This window comes from Megalopta genalis, unplaced genomic scaffold (genome assembly GCF_051020955.1).
Source record: "Megalopta genalis isolate 19385.01 unplaced genomic scaffold, iyMegGena1_principal scaffold0973, whole genome shotgun sequence".
NCBI lineage: Eukaryota > Metazoa > Arthropoda > Insecta > Hymenoptera > Halictidae > Megalopta > Megalopta genalis.
Window position 1 is genome coordinate 76,007 of NW_027477042.1, and position 20,499 is coordinate 96,505.

Sequence of the window (20,499 nt, forward strand, 5' to 3'; positions counted from 1 at the left end):
ATTTATTTGATGCTAAGTCACGTGTTTCGCATTGATTTGGAGATAACTCGTTAGTTTCGCATGCATTTGAACCAATTTCACTTATATTCGCCAGTATTTGAAGATAAATCATGCGTTTCGCGTGGATTTGAAGCTAAGCCACCTACTTCCTATTGATTTGAAGCTAAATCATGTATTCGCTTGGATTTGAAGCCAACTCGTTTGCTTCGCCTGCAGTTGAAGCTAAATCATGTATATCACAATAATTTGAAGCTGAACCATTTGTTTCGCATGGATTTGAAGCTAAGCCTTCTACAACGCATTTATTTGATGCCAAGTCACGTGTTTCGCATTGATTTGAAGATAACTCGTTTGTTTCGTCTGCATTTGTACCAATATCTCTTATATTCGCCAGTATTTGAAGATAAATCATTCGTTTCGCGTGGATTTGAAGCTAACTCGTTTGTTTCGCATGCAGTTGAAGCTAAATCACGTATATCACAAGTATTTGAAGCTGAACCATTTGTTTCGCATGGATTTGAAGCTAAGCCTTCTACTACGCATTGATCTGAAGCTAAATCATGCGTTTCGCATGGATTTGAAGCTAACTCGTTTGTTTCGCATGCAGTTGAAGCTAAATCACGTATATCACAAGTATTTGAAGCTGAACCATTTGTTTCGCATGGATTTGAAGCTAAGCCTTCTACAACGCATTTATTTGATGCCAAGTCACGTGTTTCGCATTGATTTGAAGATAACTCGTTTGTTTCGTCTGCATTTGTACCAATATCTCTTATATTCGCCAGTATTTGAAGATAAATCATTCGTTTCGCGTGGATTTGAAGCTAAGCCACCTACTTCGTATTGATTTGATGCTAAATCATGTATTCGCTTGGATTTGAAGCCAACTCGTTGGTATCGCCTGCAGTTGAAGCTAAATCATGTATATCACAATTATTTGAAGCTGAACCATTTGTTTCGCATGGATTTGTAGCTAAGCCTTCTACTTCGCATTTATTTGATGCTAAATCACGTGTTTCGCATGGATTTGAAGAAAACTCGTTTGTTTCGTCTGCATTTGAACCAATATAACTTATATTCGCCAGTATTTGAAGATAAATCATTCGTTTCGCATGGATTTGAAGCTAAGCCTCCTAGTTCGTATTGATTTGAAGCTAAATCATGTATTCGCTTGGTTTTCAAGCCAACTCGTTCGTATCGCCAGCAGTTGAAGCTAAATCATGTATATCACAATTATTTGAAGCTTAACCATTTGTTTGGCATGGATTTTAAGCTAAGCCTTCTACATCGCATTTATTTGATGACAAGTCACGTGTATCGCATTGATTTGAAGATAACTCGTTTGTTTCGTCTGCATTTGTACCAATATCTCTTATATTCGCCAGTGTTTGAAGATAAATCATTCGTTTCGCATGGATTTGAAGCTAAGCCTCCTACTGCGTATTGATTTGAAGCTAAGTCATGTATTCGCTTGGATTTGAAGCCAACTCGTTTGTTTCGGCTGCAGTTGAAGCTAAATCATGTATATCACAATTATTTGAAGCTGAACCATTTGTTTCGCATGGACTTGAAGCTAAGCCTTCTACTGCCCATTGATTTGAAGCTAAATCATGTGTTTCGCTTGGATTTGAAGCTAACTCGTTTGTTTCGAATGCAGTTGAATCTAAATCATGTATATCACATCTATTTGAAGCTGAACAATTGTTTCGCATGAATATTAAGCTAAACCATGTGTTTCGAATGAATTTGAAGCTAAATCATGTGTTTCGCATGGATTTGAAGCTAACTCGATTGTTTCGCCTGCATTTGAAGCTACATCATGTATATCCCAAGTATGTGAAGCTAAACCATTTTATTCGCATGGATTTGAAGCTAAGCCTTCTACTTCGCATGGAGTTGAAGCTAAGCCTTCTACTTCGCATTGATTTGAATCTTAATCATGTGTTTCGCATGGATTTGAATTAAAATCGTTTGATTCACCTGCATTTGAAGCTATATCACTTAAATTCGCAAGTATTTGAAGCTAAATCATTTGTGTCGCATGGATTTGAAGCTAAGCCTTCTACTACGCATTGATCTGAAGCTAAATCATGCGTTTCGCATGGATTTGAAGCTAACTCGTTTGTTTCGCATGCAGTTGATGCTAAAGCATGTATATCACTAGTATTTGAAGCTGAACCATATGATTCTCATGAATATTAAGCTAAACCATGTGTTTCGCATGAATATTAAGCTAAACCAAGTGTTTCGCATGAATTTGAAGATAAATCTAGCTTTTCACATGGATTTGAAGCTGACTCGTTTGTTTCGCCTGCATTTGAAGCTATATCACTTATATCGCAAGTGTTACGGCCAAGTGGCCAGGATTTATGGCAGGGGCCATGTGCTTGGGTACCCGGACGGTATGGGTCTGTCCCGGGCCGTTCCCGGGCACATGCGGCACCGCCATAACGTCTCCTGGTCCTTGATTACGGTCCAGTCAAGTACGGTTGTGTCTGGCATTGTTCGGGCACGTAGGCCCATCAGCGCGGGATGTCTAGCAGGAGTTATTTTGCCACTCTCCCTCCTAACTCCCGGCCCACCGTTTTGGGGCAGTCTCACTGGATTTGGGATTGCAGTGGTTGGACCGTAATTCCTTGCCGCCCACCCTAGGTCAAGAGAAGTAGTTAGGACCGAGGTGATATTAGGCATGACTCCGGTCCTCTAGGGGACCGACAAGACGGAACAGACAGACAGAAAGCACAGAATATCAGAAGAGTACATTTTTAGAGCTTCAGAAGAGGACACCTTAGACTTTCAGACAGAACAGAACAGAAGACATAGAGAGATACGCGTAACGGTTAGGTTGCGTGTTACAAATAGAGTACTAGCATTTCATTTAGTCCCACTACAGTGGGTGGTCCTTCGAGTTAGTCGGCACCAAGTGCAATATTCAGAGGATCTCCGTCATCCATCTGATGGGTCCTCAACATTTGGTCCTTCGAGCCGGATCTAAGAACGCACAGACGAAGTGACAGTACATCAGAAGCTACAGCCACGCAGTACAGTGTATCACGAGAGCACCAACACCTGGCTTCAATCAGGAATCTCAGGAGCTCAGTGACGAGAAGTTTCTTCCGGAGGCTACAGCATCCAGAGAAGGCAGTGCATATAGCTTCAGAGCAGTGCAACACCACAGAAGTCCAGCAACACAGCAGGACAATCACGCAGCAGCTCAACATCATTGCAGAACAACGGAGCATCCCAGTGCAGCCAACAGGCATCGACAGCAGTACCAAGTGTCCCAGCCCAAGTGATAAGTACTTTTATAGTCCCATTTGCGTCAGTAAATCACTATGGCGGAAGATCTCAAACCGTTGATGATCGAGCGCGGAACGGTCAAGGCTGCACTCACGCGGTTTAAGACATTTATTTGCAAATTCGCGACCACGACCTCGGTGGGATCTCTTAAGTAACGGTTAGATGCAAATGTATGTCTCCTTGACAATTTTAATAGAGTTCAAACGAGAATCGAAATACTCGTAGCTGGAACGGACGCCGAAGCAGCGCACGCGATCGAGCGCGAAGAATTCGAGACGGCGTATTTTCATCTGATAGATAAAGTCGAAATAGTCATTGCCCGTGCCACTCCGGAGCAGAGTAGGATAACCACGAACAGCCCGATATCCGCGCAGACTGCAGATACCGCAATAAACGTTATATTACCGACACTGCAACTGCCTTCCTTTGATGGCAATTACAGTGATTGGGTGAAATTTAAAGACACATTTACATCAGTGATTCACGAGAATAATTCATTAACAGACATACAACGGTTCCATTATTTAAATACCTCACTCAAGGAGGTAGCGGCTCGTGTGATTCAAGCGTTAGGCGTGTCCGGAACAAATTACAGACATGCATGGGAATTACTCAAGTCGCGATATGAAGATTCCACAAGTCTCAAGCGGCATCATGTAAATTCATTATTTGATTTAAAATCCATTCAAAGGGAATCAGACATCACATTGCGGGAATTTCTGGACGAAGCTACAAATCATAGAATAGCGTTAATGTCTTTGGGTGAATCGGTTGAAACTTGGGATACCATGTTAGTTCCGTTATTGTCCAGAAAGTTAGGTCAAGTGTCCATGAGAGAATGGGAAAGGAGAATAATATCTCAGTCGGAAATGCCTACATTTGGTCAATTATCTGCGTTTATAGAAGAACGTTCCAAATATTTAGCAAATATCGCGGTCAGTGTTCAGGTAGCTGCATCCAGGGTCGACCAGCGACCTCGAGGAACAAATAATACCCCTCGTTACAACTACATAGCTTCGCATGTAGTTAACTCAGCCGGGTGCCCCGCATGCAAGGCCAATCACGCGATATATAACTGTGAGAAATTTAAGAACAGCGATTTAAATACAAAAACAAAGATAGTGCAAGAAGCCCGGCTGTGTTTCAATTGTTTGTCATCAGCACATCGGGTACGGGCGTGTACACGGAGTCATTGCAAACAGTGTGGAAGGAAGCATCATTCCTTATTACATAATCCCGAATTCAAACGCGCAGAAGAAGGCTACGCGGCTACAGAAGAATCAGATTCGCGAGAACCCCCAGTACTCACAGCTAACGTAGCAAATACAATAGGGCATGCCGTATTATCAACAGCAATAGTTTATGTCAAGGACAAGGGGGGTCACATAAATGCAGGGTATTATCAGATTCGGGATCTCAAGCAAATTTTATAACCACGGAATTTTGCCAACGACTCGGCATCAAACCGACTGCAATAAGTTCAACAGAGACAGGATTAGGAAGGGCAGTAAATTCCATAGAAGGTAGAGCAACATTAACAATTCATTCGCGATATAATAAATCTCAACACACGGTACAATGCCTATCAATAGAAACCATCACGTCAGACATGCCCAATTTTCAGATACATAGAGAAAAAATAGAAATTCCAAGTCACATAGAGCTAGCCGATCCAGAATTCCATTTACAACGGCCAATAGATATGCTCATTGGAGCAGGTATATTTTGGACATTGCTATGTGTCGGTCAACATAAATCAACTTCCAACCTGCTCTTGCAAAAGACCCAACTCGGTTGGGTTTTGGGAGGCACTCCTACCTGGGCAGACAAGAAATTATCACAAGACAATAAGTGTTGTTTAGCCACACTCAATGACCTACAATCTCAATTAGAGAGGTTTTGGGACATAGAGGAACTAACCCCAAGCGATACTAGGTTAATCGATGAATGCGAGGCACATTTTAGGGAAACCATAAGACGAGACACGGACGGTAGATATATCGTTAGAATACCGTTTAAATCCAACGCAAATGAATTAGGTACTTCGCGAGCGCAAGCTGAACGGCGGTTATAATCGTTAGAAAGGTGGTTAGCAAGATATCCAGAAAAAAGTCAGCAGTATACAGAATTCATGTCAGAATATGAGACGTTAGGGCATATGTCGCGCATTTTAGAAGGTACACACGAGCAATCCGCCTACTAACTTCCACACCACGCTGTATTCAAGGAAGGCAGCACGACAACGAAGCTTAGTGTTGTGTTCGATGGATCAGCAAAATCCTCATCAGACCTTGCATTGAACGACATCCAATTAGTGGGCCCTACAGTTCAAAGCGATTTAATTTCCATTTTAATTCGTTTTCGATATAATCGGTACGTCCTGTCGGCCGATATTGCTAAAATGTATCGACAAATTTTAGTTCATCCAGCAGATAGGAAGTATCAAAGACTTTTGTGGCGAGCACAGCCCCATCTCCCAGTCCAAGAGTACGAGTTAAACACAGTAACTTATGATACAGCATCCGCTCCTTTCCTAGCGACTCGTACTCTGCACGAAATTGGACTGACCTGTGCTCACACATTTCCGACGAGCAGTAAGGTTATAATCAATGATTTTTACGTAGACGATTTATTAACTGGGGCTCAAACAGAACAGGAAATAGAAACGCTGAAAAGGGAGCTGACGCAAATTCTATCACAAGCAGGTATGGACCTTCGTAAATGGGCAAGCAATTGCCCGACAGTTACAGCAACAGACAGTACAGAGAGAAATCGCGAAATCGCCGTAGATAAAGACCCAAAAACGTTAGGCCTCTTGTGGTCACCGACGACCGACCACTTAATGTTTAGAGTAGAATCCCCACAGAACCAGCGTGTCACAAAACGTACTATTCTTTCTGAAATAGCTCAAATTTTTGACCCGTTAGGTCTAATATCCCCCATTGTAATAGTCGCAAAATTGATCCTACAACAACTATGGCAGACTCAGATAGGTTGGGATCAATCAATACCGCAGAACCTGCATAGTCAATGGCTCCAATACCGCCAAGATATTAGCAAGGTAGGAGCAATGAACATCTCGCGATGTGCAATTTCAGAGTGTTTAGATGATATAGAACTGCACGGGTTTTCAGACGCGTCCGAGAAGGCGTACGGGGCTTGTGTTTACCTGCGCTCTAGGGATCTGTCAGGTAGTTGGGTAACGCGCTTATTGTGTGCAAAGTCCAGAGTCGCACCGCTCAAAACCATTTCATTACCGAGATTAGAATTATGCGGTGCATTATTACTAGCAAATGTAGTAAGCAAAGTTAGAATAGCATTAGACACAGTAAGGTTTAAGGAATACCTGTGGACAGATTCGACGATCACCCTCGCCTGGCTTCGAAGCTCCCCAAACAAATGGAAAACCTTCGTAGCCAATAGAGTATCGCAAATTCAAGGTTTAACGTCAAGTGATAGTTGGAGACATGTAGCCTCTGAAGACAACCCGGCAGATTTAATTTCGCGAGGCACAAAACCAGGTACATTACAGAACACAACCATTTGGTGGGACGGTCCCACCTGGTTACGTCAGAGCTCAAGTATATGGCCTAGCGCGTTAGATAACCCTATCGACGTTCCGGAAGAGAAGGAAAGGAAACCGGTTATGTTGACTATATCGACTGCAGAGAGTAGCATTGTCAGGATATTTTCAACCTATACGCGATTACTCAGAAGCATAGCATACTGTCTCAGATTTGCCAAATTTATGAGAAATCGAGTTAAAAAATTAGAAGGTGACGCATCAGGTTCGCTAATAACGGGTTCATTGACAACAATAGAAATCAATGCAGCGAGAACACGTTTGGAATTACTTGCGCAAAGGGAGGCATTTTCGACAGAGATCAGATTAGTACAAACGCAACAAGCACTTCCAAATTCCAGTGCGCTACGGTCCCTAAATGTATTTCTGGACAATGGCGGACTACTCAGGGTGGGCGGAAGACTATCCAACGCACCCATAGACTACGATCAAAAACATCCGATCATATTGCCACCAAAGCATCCGCTAACGGATTTAATAATCAAATGCGAACATCACAGGTTAATGCATGCGGGATGTCAGGCTGTTTTAACGTCATTACAAACAAGGTATTGTTTAGTCTCAGCAAAACATAATGTAAAACGAAACATACGGAAATGTGTACGGTGCTTTAAAACAAACCCATTGAGTCAAACCTATCAGATGAGTCAATTACCTGCGTCGAGAGTCACCCCAGCGCGACGTTTTTTTACCTGTGGAGTCGATTACGCAGGCCCATTTTTTACAAAGGAAAGAACGAGAAGCAAGGTAACAGTCAAGGCATACCTATGCATTTTTGTATGTTTCGTTACGAAGGCCGTACATTTAGAATTAGCTACCGACTTGAGTACCGACGCTTTCATAAACTGTTTCCGGCGTTTAATTGCCCGACGGGGGCGATGTCATTGTATCATATCCGATAACGGTACAAACTTCATTGGGGCGCGGAACGAGCTAGTTGAGCTAAATATCTTAATTAAGGACAAACAACACAACGAAAAGATTGCAAACGCACTAAGACAGGAATCCATCGAATGGCGATTAATTCCTGCGCACTCTCCACACTTTGGTGGATTGTGGGAGGGAGCGGTCAAATCTGCTAAATACCACCTCACACGCGTTATAGGAGATCAGAGGCTCACGTTCGAAGAGCTATATACGTTACTGACGCAAATAGAATCCAGTTTAAATTCACGTCCACTTTCACCATTATCCTCAGATCCCACAGACCTAAACCCTTTGACTCCTGGGCATTTTTTAATTGGTACTGCCCTTACAACACTGCCATCTGATGACCTACGAGATATCAAGGTCACTCGACTCAACAGATACCAGCTAATCCAGCAAATGGTCCAGCATTTCTGGCAAATGTGGCAGCGGGAATGTATACAACAGTTACAGCAACGACACAAATGGCAGCATTCCACCACGTCGAAATTAGCCGTGTATTCCTTGGTAATCATCAAGGAGGACAATCTACCCCCGTTACAGTGGAGCATGGGAAGAATCGTTCAGGTACACCCTGGTACAGATGGAGTGATTCGTGTCGCAACAGTCAGAACGTGAACCGGAACAATTAAACGACCCGTGACAAAATTGTGTATAATACCTTTAGATCACTTAGAAATGTCACACGAGGTGTAGCGCAACTATGTATAGTGTAAATTTCGATCATTGTAAATATTGTAATATTCACACAGAATACGTAGATTGTAATCATATCATAAGCTTACACTTATATGGGTTATCAAATATAGACATAGTTGAACATGCGATGCATGTTCAAGGTGGGCGGTATGTTCCGGCCAAGTGGCCAGGATTTATTGCAGGGGCCATGTGCTTGGGTACCCGGACGGTATGGGTCTGGCCCGGGCCGTTCCCGGGCACATGCGGCACCGTCATAACGTCTCCTGGTCCTTGATTACGGTCCAGTCAATTACGGTTGGGTCTGGCATTGTTCGGGTACGTAGGCCCATCAGCGCGGGATGTCTAGCAGGAGTTATTTTGCCACTCTCCCTCCTAACTCCCGGCCCACCGTTTTGGGGCAGTCTCACTAGATTTGGGATTGCAGTGATTTGACCGTAATTCCTTGCCGCCCGCCCTAGGTAAAGAGAAGTAGGGAGGACCGAGGTGATATTAGGCATGACTCCGGTCCTCTAGGGGACAGAAAAGACGGAACAGACAGACAGAAAGCACAGAACATCAGAAAAATACAGAACATTTTTAGAGCTTCAGAAGAGAACACCTTAGACTTTCAGACAGAACAGAACAGAAGACATAGAGAGATACGCATAACGGTTAGGTTGCGTGTTACAAATAGAGTACAAGCATTTCATTTAGTCCGCCTACAGTGGGTGGTCCTTCGAGTTAGTCGGCACCAAGTGCAATATTCAGAGGATCTCCGTCATCCATCTGATGAGTCATCAACAGCAAGTATTTGAAGCTAAACCATTTGTTTCGCATGGATTTGAAGCTAAGCCATCTACGTCGCATTGATTTGAAGCTGAATCATGTGTTTCGCTTGGATTTGAAGTTCACTCGTTTGTTTCGCCTGCATTTGAAGCTATATCACTTATATTGCAAGTATATGAATCTAAATAATCTGTGTCGCATGGATTTGATGCTAATCCTTCTACTTCGCATTGATTTAAAGTTGAATCATGTGTTTCGCATTGATTTGAAGATAACTCGTTTGTTTAGCATGCAGTTGAAGCTAACTCATGTATATCACAAGTATTTGAAGCTAAACCATTTGTTTCGCAAGAATTTGAAGATAAGCATTCTGCTTCGCATTGATTTGAAGCTAACTCGTTTGTTTCGCATGCAGTTGAAGCTAAATCATGTATATTACAAGTATTTGAAGCTAAACCATTTTTTTCGCATTGATTTGATGATAAGCCTTCTACGTCACATTGATTTGAAGATAAATCATGTGTTTCGCTTGGATTTGAAGCTAACTCGTTTGTTTCGCATGCAGTTGAAGCTAAATTATGTATATCACAGGTATTTGAAGCTAAACCATTTTGTTTCGCATGAATTTGAAGCTAAGCCTTCTACTTCGCATTGATTTGAAGCTAAATCATGTGTGTCGCTTGGTTTTGAAGCTAACTCGTTTGTTTCGCATGCAGTTGAAGCTAAATCATGTATATCACAAGTATTTGAAGCTAAACCATTTGTTTCGCATGGATTTGAAGATAATCCTCCTACTTCGCATTAATTTGAAGCTAACTCGATTGATTCGACTGCATTTGAATCTATATCACTTATATCGCAATTATCTGAAGATAAATCATTTGTTTCTCATGTATTTGAAGATAAGCCATGTACTTCGCATTGATTTGAATCTAAATCATGTGTTTCGCATGGATTTGAAGCTAACTCGTTTGTTTCGCCTGCATTTGAAGCTGCATCATGTATATCACAAGTATTTCAAGCTAAAGCACTTGATTCGCATGGATATGAAGCTAACTCTTTTGTTTCGCCTGCATTTGAAGATAAATCATGTATAGCACAAGTATTTGAAGCTAAACCATTTGTATCGCGTGGATTTGAACCTAAGCGTTCCACTTCGCATTGATTTGAAACTAACTCGATTGTTTCGCCTGCATTTGAAGCTATATCACTTACATCGCAATTATCTGAAGATAAATCATTTGTTTCTCATGTATTTGAGGCTAAGCCGTCTATTTCGAATTTATTTGAAGCTAAATCATCTGTTTCGCATGGATGTGAAGCTAACTCGTTTTTTTCGTCTGTATTTGAAGATAAATCATGTATATCACAAGTATTTGAAGCTAAACCATTCGCTTCGCATGGATTTGAAGCAAAGCCTTCAACTTCGCATTGACTTGAAGATAAATCATGTGTTTCGCTTGGATTTGAAGCTAACACGTTTGTTTCGCATGCGGTTGAAGCTAAATTATGTATATCACAAGTATTTGAAGCTAAACCATTTTGTTTCGCATGAATTTGAAGCTAAGCCTCCTACTTCGCATTGATTTGAAGCTAAATCATGCGTTTCGCTTGGTTTTGAAGCTAACTAGTTTGTTTCGCATGCAGTTGAAGCTAATTCATGTATATCACAAGTATTTGAAGCTAAACCATTTGTTTCGCATGGATTTGAAGATTAGCCTCCTACTTCGCATTAATTTGAAGCTAACTCAATTGATTCGACTGCATTTGAATCTATATCACTTATATCGCAATTATCTGAAGATAAATCATTTGTTTCTCATGTATTTGAAGCTAAGCCGTCTATTTCGCATTGATTTGAACCTAAATAATGTGTTTCGCTTGGATTTGAAGCTAACTCGTTTTTTTCGCCTGTATTTGGAGATAAATCATGTATATCTCAAGTACTTAGAGCTAAACCATTCGCTTCGCATGGATTTGAAGCAATGCCTTCAACGTCGCATTGATTTGAAGATAAATCATGTGTTTCGCTTGGATTTGAAGCTAACTCGTTTGTTTCACATGCAGTTGAAATTAAATCATGTATATCACAAGTATTTGAAGCTAAACCACTTGTTTCACATTGATTTGATGATAAGCCTTCTACGTCGCATTGATTTGAAGCTAAGCCTTCTATTTCGCATTGATTTGAATGTAAATCATGTGTTTCGCTTGGATTTGAAGCTAACTCGTTTGTTTCGCATGCAGTTGAAGCTAAATCATGTTTATCAGAAGTACCTGAATGTAAACCATCTGTTTCGCATGAATATTGAGCTAAACTATGTGATTCGCATGAATTTGAAGCTAAATGATGTGTTTCGCTTGGTTTTGAAGCTAACTCTTTTGCTTCGCCTGCATTTGAAGATAAATCATGTATAGCACAAGTATTTGAAGCTAAACCATTTGTATCGCGTGGATTTGAAGCTAAGCGTTCCACTTCGCATTGATTTGAAGCTAACTCGATTGTTTCGCCTGCATTTGAAGCTCTATCACTTACATCGCAATTATCTGAAGATAAATCATTTGTTTCTCATGTATTTGAGGCTAAGCCGTCTATTTCGAATTTATTTGAAGCTAAATCATCTGTTTCGCATGGATGTGAAGCTAACTCGTTTTTTTCGCCTGTATTTGAAGATAAATCATGTATATCACAAGTATTTGAAGCTAAACCATTCGCATCGCATGGATTTGAAGCAAAACCTTCAACTTCGCATTGACTTGAAGATAAATCATGTGTTTCGCTTGGATTTGAAGCTAACTCGTTTCTTTCGCATGCAGTTGAAGCTAAATTATGTATATCACAAGTATTTGAATCTAAACCGTTTGATTCGCATGAATTTGAAGCTAAGCCTTCTACTTCGCATTGATTTGAAGCTAAATCATGCGTTTCGCTTGGTTTTGAAGCTAACTAGTTTGTTTCGCATGCAGTTGAAGCTAAATTATGTATATCACAAGTATTTGAAGCTAAACCATTTTGTTTCGCATGAATTTGAAGCTAAGCCATCTAATTCATACTGATTTGAAGCTAAATCATGTGTTTCGCATGGATTTGAAGCTAACTCTTTTGTTTCGCCTGCATTTGGACATAAATCATGTATATCACAAGTATTTGAAGCTAATCCATTTGTTTCGCATGAATTTGAAGCTAAATGATGTGTTTCGCATGGATATGAAGCTATCTCTTTTGTTTCGCCTGCATTTGAAGATAAATCATGTATATCACAAGTATTTGAAGCTCAACCGTTTGATTCGCATGGATTTGAAGCTAACCCTTCTACTTCGCATTGATTTGCAGCTAAATCATGTGTTTCGCTGGGATTTGAAGCTAACTCGTTTTTTTGGCATGCTGTTGAAGCTAAATCATGTATATCAAAAGTATTTGAAGCTAAACCATTTGTTTCGCATGGATTTGAAGATAAGCCTCCTTCTTCGCATTAATTTGAAGCTAACTCGATTGATTTGACTGCATTTGAATCTATATCACTTATATCGCAATTATCTGAAGTTAAATCATTTGCTTCTCATGTATTTGAAGCTAATCCGTCTATTTCGCATTTATTTGAAGCTAAATCATATGTTTCGCATGGATTTGAAGCTAACTCGTTTGTTTCGCCTGCATTTGAAGCTGCATCATGTATATCACAAGTATTTCAAGCTAAAGCATTTGTTTCGCATGGATATGAAGCTAACTCTTTTGTTTCGCCTGCATTTGAAGATAAATCATGTATATCACAAGTATTTCAAGCTAAAGCATTTGTTTCGCATGGATATGAAGCTAACTCTTTTGTTTCGCCTGCATTTGAAGATAAATCATGTATATCACAAGTATTTGAAGCTCAACCGTTTGATTCTCATGGATTTGAAGCTAACCCTTCTACTTCGCATTGATTTGCAGCTAAATCATGTGTTTCGCTGGGTTTGAAGCAAACTTGTTTGTTTCGCATGCTGTTGAAGCTAAATCATGTTTATCACAAGTATCTGAATCTAAACCGTTTGTTTCGCATGGATTTGAAGCTAAGCCTTCCAATTCGCATTGATTCGAATCTAAATCATGTATTTCGCATGGATTTGCATCTAACTCGATAGTTTCGCGCGCATTTGAAGCTATATCACATATATCGCAATTATCTGAAGATAAATCAATTGTTTCTCACGTATTTGAAACTAAGCCTGCTACTTCGCATTGATTTGATGCTGAATCATGTGTTTCGCATGGATTTGAAACTAACTCGTTTTTTTGGCATGCAGTCGAAGCTAAATCATGTATATCAAAAGTATTTGAAGCTAAACCATTTGTTTCGCATGGATTTGATGGTAAGCCTCCTACTTCGCATTAATTTGAAGCTAACTCGATTGATTTGACTGCATTTGAATCTATATCACTTATATCGCAATTATCAGAAGTTAAATCATTTGCTTCTCATGTATTTGAAGCTAATCCGTCTATTTCGCATTTATTTGAAGCTAAATCATATGTTTCGCATGGATTTGAAGCTAACTCGTTTTTTTCGCCTGTATTTGGAGATAAACCATGTATATCACAAATATTTGAAGCTGAACCATTCGCTTCGCATGGATTTGAAGCAAAGCCTTCAACTTCGCATTGATTTGAAGCTAAATCATGTGTTTCGCTTGGTTTTGAAGCTAACTCGTTTGTTTCGCACGCAGTTGAAGCTAAATCATGTATATCACAAGTATTTGTTTCTAAGCCATTTGTTTCTCATGAATTTGAAGCTAAGCCTTCCACTTCGCATTGATTTGAACCTAAATCATGTGTTTCGCTTGGATTTGAAGCTAACTCGTTTGTTTCGCATGCAGTTGAAGCTAAATCATGTATATCACAAGTATTTTAAGCTAAACCATTTGTTTCGGATGGATTTGAAGATAAGCCTTCTACGTCGCATTAATTTGAAGCCAACTCGATTGATTCGACTGCATTTGAAGCTATATCACTTATATCGCAATTATCTGAAGATAAATCATTTGTTTCTCATGTATTTGCTGCTACGCCTTCTACTTCGCTTTGATTTGAAGCTAAAGCACGTGATTCGCATGGACTTGAAGTTAACTCGATTGTATCGCGTGCATTTGAAGCTATTTCACTTATATCTCAATTATCTGAAGATAAATCACTTGTTTCTCATGTATTTGAAGCTAAGCCTTCTACTTCGCTTTGATTTGAAGCTAAATCACGTGATTCGCATGGACTTGAAGTTAACTCGATTTTATCGCGTGCATTTGAAGCTATATCACTTATGTCGCAATTGTCTGAAGATAAATCATTGGTTTCTCATGTATTTGAACATAAGCCTTCTACTTCGCACTGATTTGAATCTAAATCATGTGTTTCGCTTGGATTTGTAGCTAACTCGTTTGTATCGCTTGCAGTTGACGCTAAATCATGTATATCACAAGTATTTGAAGCAAAACCATTTGATTCGCATGGATTTGAAACTGAGACTTCTACTTCGCATTCATTTGAAGCTGAATCATGTGATTCGCTTGGATTTGAAGCAAACTCGTTTGATTCGAATGCAGTTGAAGCTAAATAATGTATACTACAAGTATTTGAAGCTAAACAATTTGCTTCGCATGGATTTGAAGCTAAGCCTTCTACTTCGCACTGATTTGCAACTAAATCATGGGTTTCGCTTGGATTTCAAGATGACTCGTTTGTTTCGCATGTAGTTGAGGCTATATCACTTATATTCGCAAGTATTTGAAGCCAAATCATTCGTTTCGCATGGATTTGAAGCTAAGCATTCTACTTCGCATTGATTTGAAGGTAAATCATGTTTTTCCATTGGGTGTGAAGCTAACTCGTTAGTTACGCATGTACTTGAAGCTAAATCATGTTTATCACAAGTATTTGAAGCTAAACCATTTGTCTCGCTTTGATTTGAAGCTATGTCTTCAACTTCGCATTGATTTGAAGTTAAATCATGTGACTCGAGTGGATTTGAAGATCACTTGTTTGTTTCGCCTGCATTTGAATCTATATCACATATATCGCAAGAATTTGAAGCTAAATCATTTGTTTCGCATGTATTTGGAGCTAAGTCTTCTATTTAGCATTGATTTGAAGCTAAATCATGTGTTTCGCATGGATTTGAAGCTAACTCGTTTGTTTCGCCTGCATTTGAAGCTATATAACTTATATTCGCAAGTATTTGAATGTCAATCATACGTTTCGCTTGGATTTGAAGCTAAGCCTTCTACTTCTCATTGATTTGAAGCTGAATCACGTGTGTCGCATGGGTTTGAGGCTAAATCGTTTGTTCGCATGCAGTTGTAACTAAATCATGTATAAAAGAAGTATTTCAAGCTAAACTATTTGTTTCTCATGGATTTGAAGCGAAGCCTTTTACTTCGCATTGGTTTGAAGCTAAATAATGTGTTTTTCTTGGATTTGAAGCTAACTCGTTTGTTTCGTGTGCAGTTGAAGATAAATCATGTATATCACAAGTATTTGAAGCTAAACCATTTGATTGGCATGGATTTGGAGCTAAGCCTTCCACTTCGCATTGATTTGTAGCTAAATCATGTGTTTCGCATGGATTTGAATCTAACTCGTTTGTATCGCATGCAGTTGATGCTAAATCATGAATATCACAAGTATTTGGAGCTGAACCATTTGATTCTCATGAATATTAAGCTAAACCATGTGTTTCGCATGAATGTTAAGATAAACCAAGTGTTTCGCATGAATTTGAAGATAAATCATGTTTTTCACATGGATTTGAAGCTGACTCGGTTGTTTCGCCTGCATTTGAAGCTATATCACTTATATCGCAAGTATTTGAAGCTAAACCATTTGTATCGCAAGGATTTGAAGCTACACCATGTGATTCGCAAGAATTTGAAGCTAAACCATTTGTTTCGCATGGATTCGAAAATCAGCCTTCTATATCGTATTGATTTGGAGGTAAATCAAGTGTTTCGCATGGACTTGAACGTCACTCGTTTTTTTGGCATGCAGTTGAAGCTAAATCATGTATATCACAAGTATTTGAAGCTAAACCATTTGTTTCGCATGGATTTGAAGATAAGCCTTTTACTTCGCATCGATTTGATGCTCAACTATTTGTTTCGCATGGATTTAATGCTAAACCTTCTACTTCACATTGATTTGAAACTAAATCATGTATTTCGCATGGATTTGAATCTAACTCGATTGTTTCGCACGAATTTGAAGCTAAATCATGTATGTCACAAGTATTTGAAGCTGAACCATTTGTATCGCAAGAATTTGAAGCTAAACTATGTGATTTGCAAGAATTTGAAGCTACATCATGTGTTTCGCTTGGATTTGAAGCTAATTCGTTTGTTTCGCATGCAGTTGAAGCTAAATCATGTATATCATAAGTATTTGAAGCTAAACCATTTGTTTCGCATTGATTTGAAGCTAAGCCTACCACCTCGCATTGATTTGAAGCTGAACCATGTGTTACGCATGGATATGATGCGAACTCGTTCGTTTCGCATGCAGTTGAAGCTTAATCATGTATAAACAAGTATTTGAAGCTAAACCATTTGTATCGCAAGGATTTGAAGCTACACCATGTGATTCGCAAGAATTTGAATCTAAGTCATGTGTTTCGCTTGGATTTGAAGCTAACTCGTTTGTTTCGCATGCAGTTGAAGCTATACCACTTATGGTCGCAAGTATTTGAAGCTAAATCATTCGTTTCGCATGGAGTTCAAGCTAAGCCTTCTACTTCGCATTGATTTGGAGCTAAATCATGTGTTTCGCATGGATTTAAAGCTATCACGTTTCTTTCGCATGCAGTTGAAGCTAAATCATGTATATCATAAGTATTTGAAGCTAAACCATTTGTTTCGCATTGATTTGAAGCTAACTCGTTTGTTTCGCATGCAGTTGAAGCTATAACACTTCTATTCGCAAGTATTTGAAACATAATCATTCCCTTCGCATGTATTTGAAGCTAAGCCTTCAACTTCGCATTGATTTGAATTTAAATCATGTGCTTCGCTTGGATTTCAAGATAACTCGTTTGTTTCCCACGCAGCTGAAGCCAAATCATGTATACCACAAGTATTTGGAGCTAAAACATTTGTTTCTCATGTATGTGAAGCTAAGCCTACCACTTCGCATTGATTTGAAGCTAAATCATGTGTTACGCATGGATTTGATGCGAACTCGTTCGTTTCGCATGCAGTTGAAGCTTAATCATGTATAAACAAGTATTTGAAGCTAAACATTTGTATCGCATGAATTTGAAGCTAAACCATGTGATTTGCGAGAATTTGAAGCACAATCATGTGTTTCGCTTGGATTTGAAGCTAACTCGTTTGCTTCGCATGCAGTTGAAGCTAAATCATTTATATCATAAGTATTTGAAGCTAAACCATTTGTTTCGCATTGATGTGAAGCTAAGCCTTCTACTTCGCATTGATTTGGAGGTAAATCATGTGCTTCGCATGGATTTGAAACTAACTCGTTTGTTTCCCACGCAGCTGAAGCTAAATCATGTATACCACAAGTGTTTGGAGCTAAAACATTTGTTTCTCATGTATGTGAAGCTAAGCCTACCACTTCGCATTGATTTGAAACTAAATCATGTATTTCGCATCGATTTGAATCTAACTCGATTGTTTCGCGTGCATTTGAAGCTATATCACATATATCGTAATTATCTGAAGATAAATCATTTGTTTCTCATGTATTTGAAGCTAAGCCTTCTAGTTCGCATTGATTTGAAGCTAAATCATGTGTTTCGCATGGACTTGAACTTCACTCGTTTTTTTGGCATGCAGTTGAAGCTAAATCATGTATATCACAAGTATTTGAAGCTAAACCATTTGTTTCGCATGGAGTTGAAGATAAGCCTTTTACTTCGCATCGATTTGAAGCTCAACCATTTGTTTCGCATGGATTTGATGCTAAACCTTCTACTTGGCATTGATTTGAATCTAAATCATGTGTTTCGCTTAGATTTGAAGCTAACTCGATTGTTTCGCACGAATTTGAAGCTAAATCATGTATGTCACAAGTATTTGAAGCTAAACCATTTGTATCGTAAGAATTTGAAGCTAAACCATGTGATTTGCAAGAATTTGAAGCTACATCATGTGTTTCGCTTGGTTTTGAAGCTAACTAGTTTGTTTCGCATGCAGTTAAAGCTAAATCATGTATATCACAAGTATTTGAAGCTAAACCATTTGTTTCGCATGGATTTGAAGATTAGCCGCCTACATCGCATTAATTTGAAGCTAACTCAATTGATTCGACTGCATTTGAATTTATATCACTTATATCGCAATTATCTGAAGACAAATCATTTGGTTCTCATGTATTTGAATCTAAGCCGTCTATTTCGCACTGATTTGAAGCTAAATCATATGTTTCGCATGGAATTGAAGCTAACTCGTTTTCTTCGCCTGTATTTGAAGATAAATCATTTATATCACAAGTATTTGAAGCTAAACCATTCGCTTCGCATGGATTTGAAGCAAAGCCTTCAACATCGCATTGATTTGAATCTAAATCATGTGTTTCGCTTGGATTTGAAGCTAACTCGTTTGTTTCGCATGCATTTTAAGCTAAATCATGTATGTCACATGTATTTGAAGCTAAACCATGTGTTTCGCATGGATTTGAATCTAACTCGTTTGATTCGCCAGCATTTGAAGCTACAACACTTCTATTCGCAAGTATTTGAAACTTAATCATTCCCTTCGCATCTATTTGTGGCTAAGCCTTCAACTTCGCATTGATTTGAAGCTAAATCATGTGCTTCGCTTGGATTTCAAGATAACTCGTTTGTTTCCACGCAGCTGAAGCTAAATCATGTATACCACAAGTATTTGGATCTAAAACATTTGTTTCTCATGTATGTGAAGCTAAAACTACCACTTCGCATTGATTTGAAGCTAAATCATGTGTTTCGCTTGGATTTGAAGCTAACTCGTTTGTTTCGCATGCAGTTAAAGCTAAATCATGTATATCACAAGTATTTGAAGCTATACCATTCGTTTCGCATGGATTTGAAGCTAAGCCTTCTACTTCGCATGAATTTGAATCTAAATCATGTGTTTCGCTTGGATTTGAAGTTCACTCGTTTGTTTCGCCTTCATTTATAGCTATATCACTTATATCGCAAGTATATGAATCTAAATAATGTGTATCGCATGGATTTGATGCTAATCCTTCTACTTCGCATTGATTTGAAGCTGAATCATGTGTTTCGCATGGTTTTGAAGATAACTCGTTTGTTTCGCATGCAGTTGAAGCTAAATCATGTATATAACATGTATTTGAAGCTAATTCATTTTTGTCGCATGGATTTGAAGCTAAGCCATCTACTTCGCATTGATTTGATGCTAAATCACGTATTTCGCATGCATATGAAGCTAAATAATGTGTTTTGCTTGCATTTGATGCTAACTCGTTTGTTTCGCATGCAGTTGAAGCTAAGTGATGTATATCACAAGTATTTGAAGCTAAACCATTTGTTTCGCAAGAATTTGAACCTAAGCCTTCTACTTCGCACTGATTTGAATCTAAATCATGTGTTTCGCTTGGATTTGAAGCTAACTCGTTTGTATCGCATGCAGTTGACGCTAAATCATGTATATCACAAGTATTTGAAGCAAAACCATTTGATTCGCATGGATTTGAAACTGAGACTTCTACTTCGCATTCATTTGAAGCTGAATCATGTGATTCGCTTGGATTTGAAGCAAACTCGTTTGATTCGAATGCAGTTGAAACTAAATAATGTATACTACAAGTATTTGAAGCTAAACCATTTGCTTCGCATGGATTTGAAGCTAAGCCTTCTACTTCGCACTGATTTGCAACTAAATCATGTGTTTCGCTTGGATTTGAAGATAACTCGTTTGTTTCGCATGCAGTTGAAGCTATATCACTTATGGTCGCAAGTATTTGAAGCTAAATCATTCGTTTCGCATGGAGTTCAAGTTAAGCCTTCTACTTCGCATTGATTTGGAGATAAATCATGTGTTTCGCATGGATTTAAAGCTATCACGTTTCTTTCGCATGCAGTTGAAGCTAAATCATGTATATCACAAGTATTTGAAGCTGAACCATTTGTTTCTCATGTATGTGAATCTAAGCCTACCAGTTCGCATTGATTTGAAGCTAAATCATGTGTTACGCATGGATTTGATGCGAACTCGTTCGTTTCGCATGCAGTTGAAGC

The 20,499-nt window shown here is 39.1% G+C and overlaps 1 protein-coding gene across 1 annotated transcript; it reads left to right on the forward strand.

Moving 5' to 3' along the window:
- Positions 1–5,701: 5,701 nt before the first annotated feature.
- Positions 5,702–8,428, forward strand: LOC143263641 (uncharacterized). Its single transcript, XM_076528459.1, has one exon. The coding sequence runs from the start codon at positions 5,702–5,704 to the stop codon at positions 8,426–8,428; it is 2,727 nt and encodes a 908-aa protein (XP_076384574.1).
- The last annotated feature ends 12,071 nt before the right edge of the window (positions 8,429–20,499 follow it).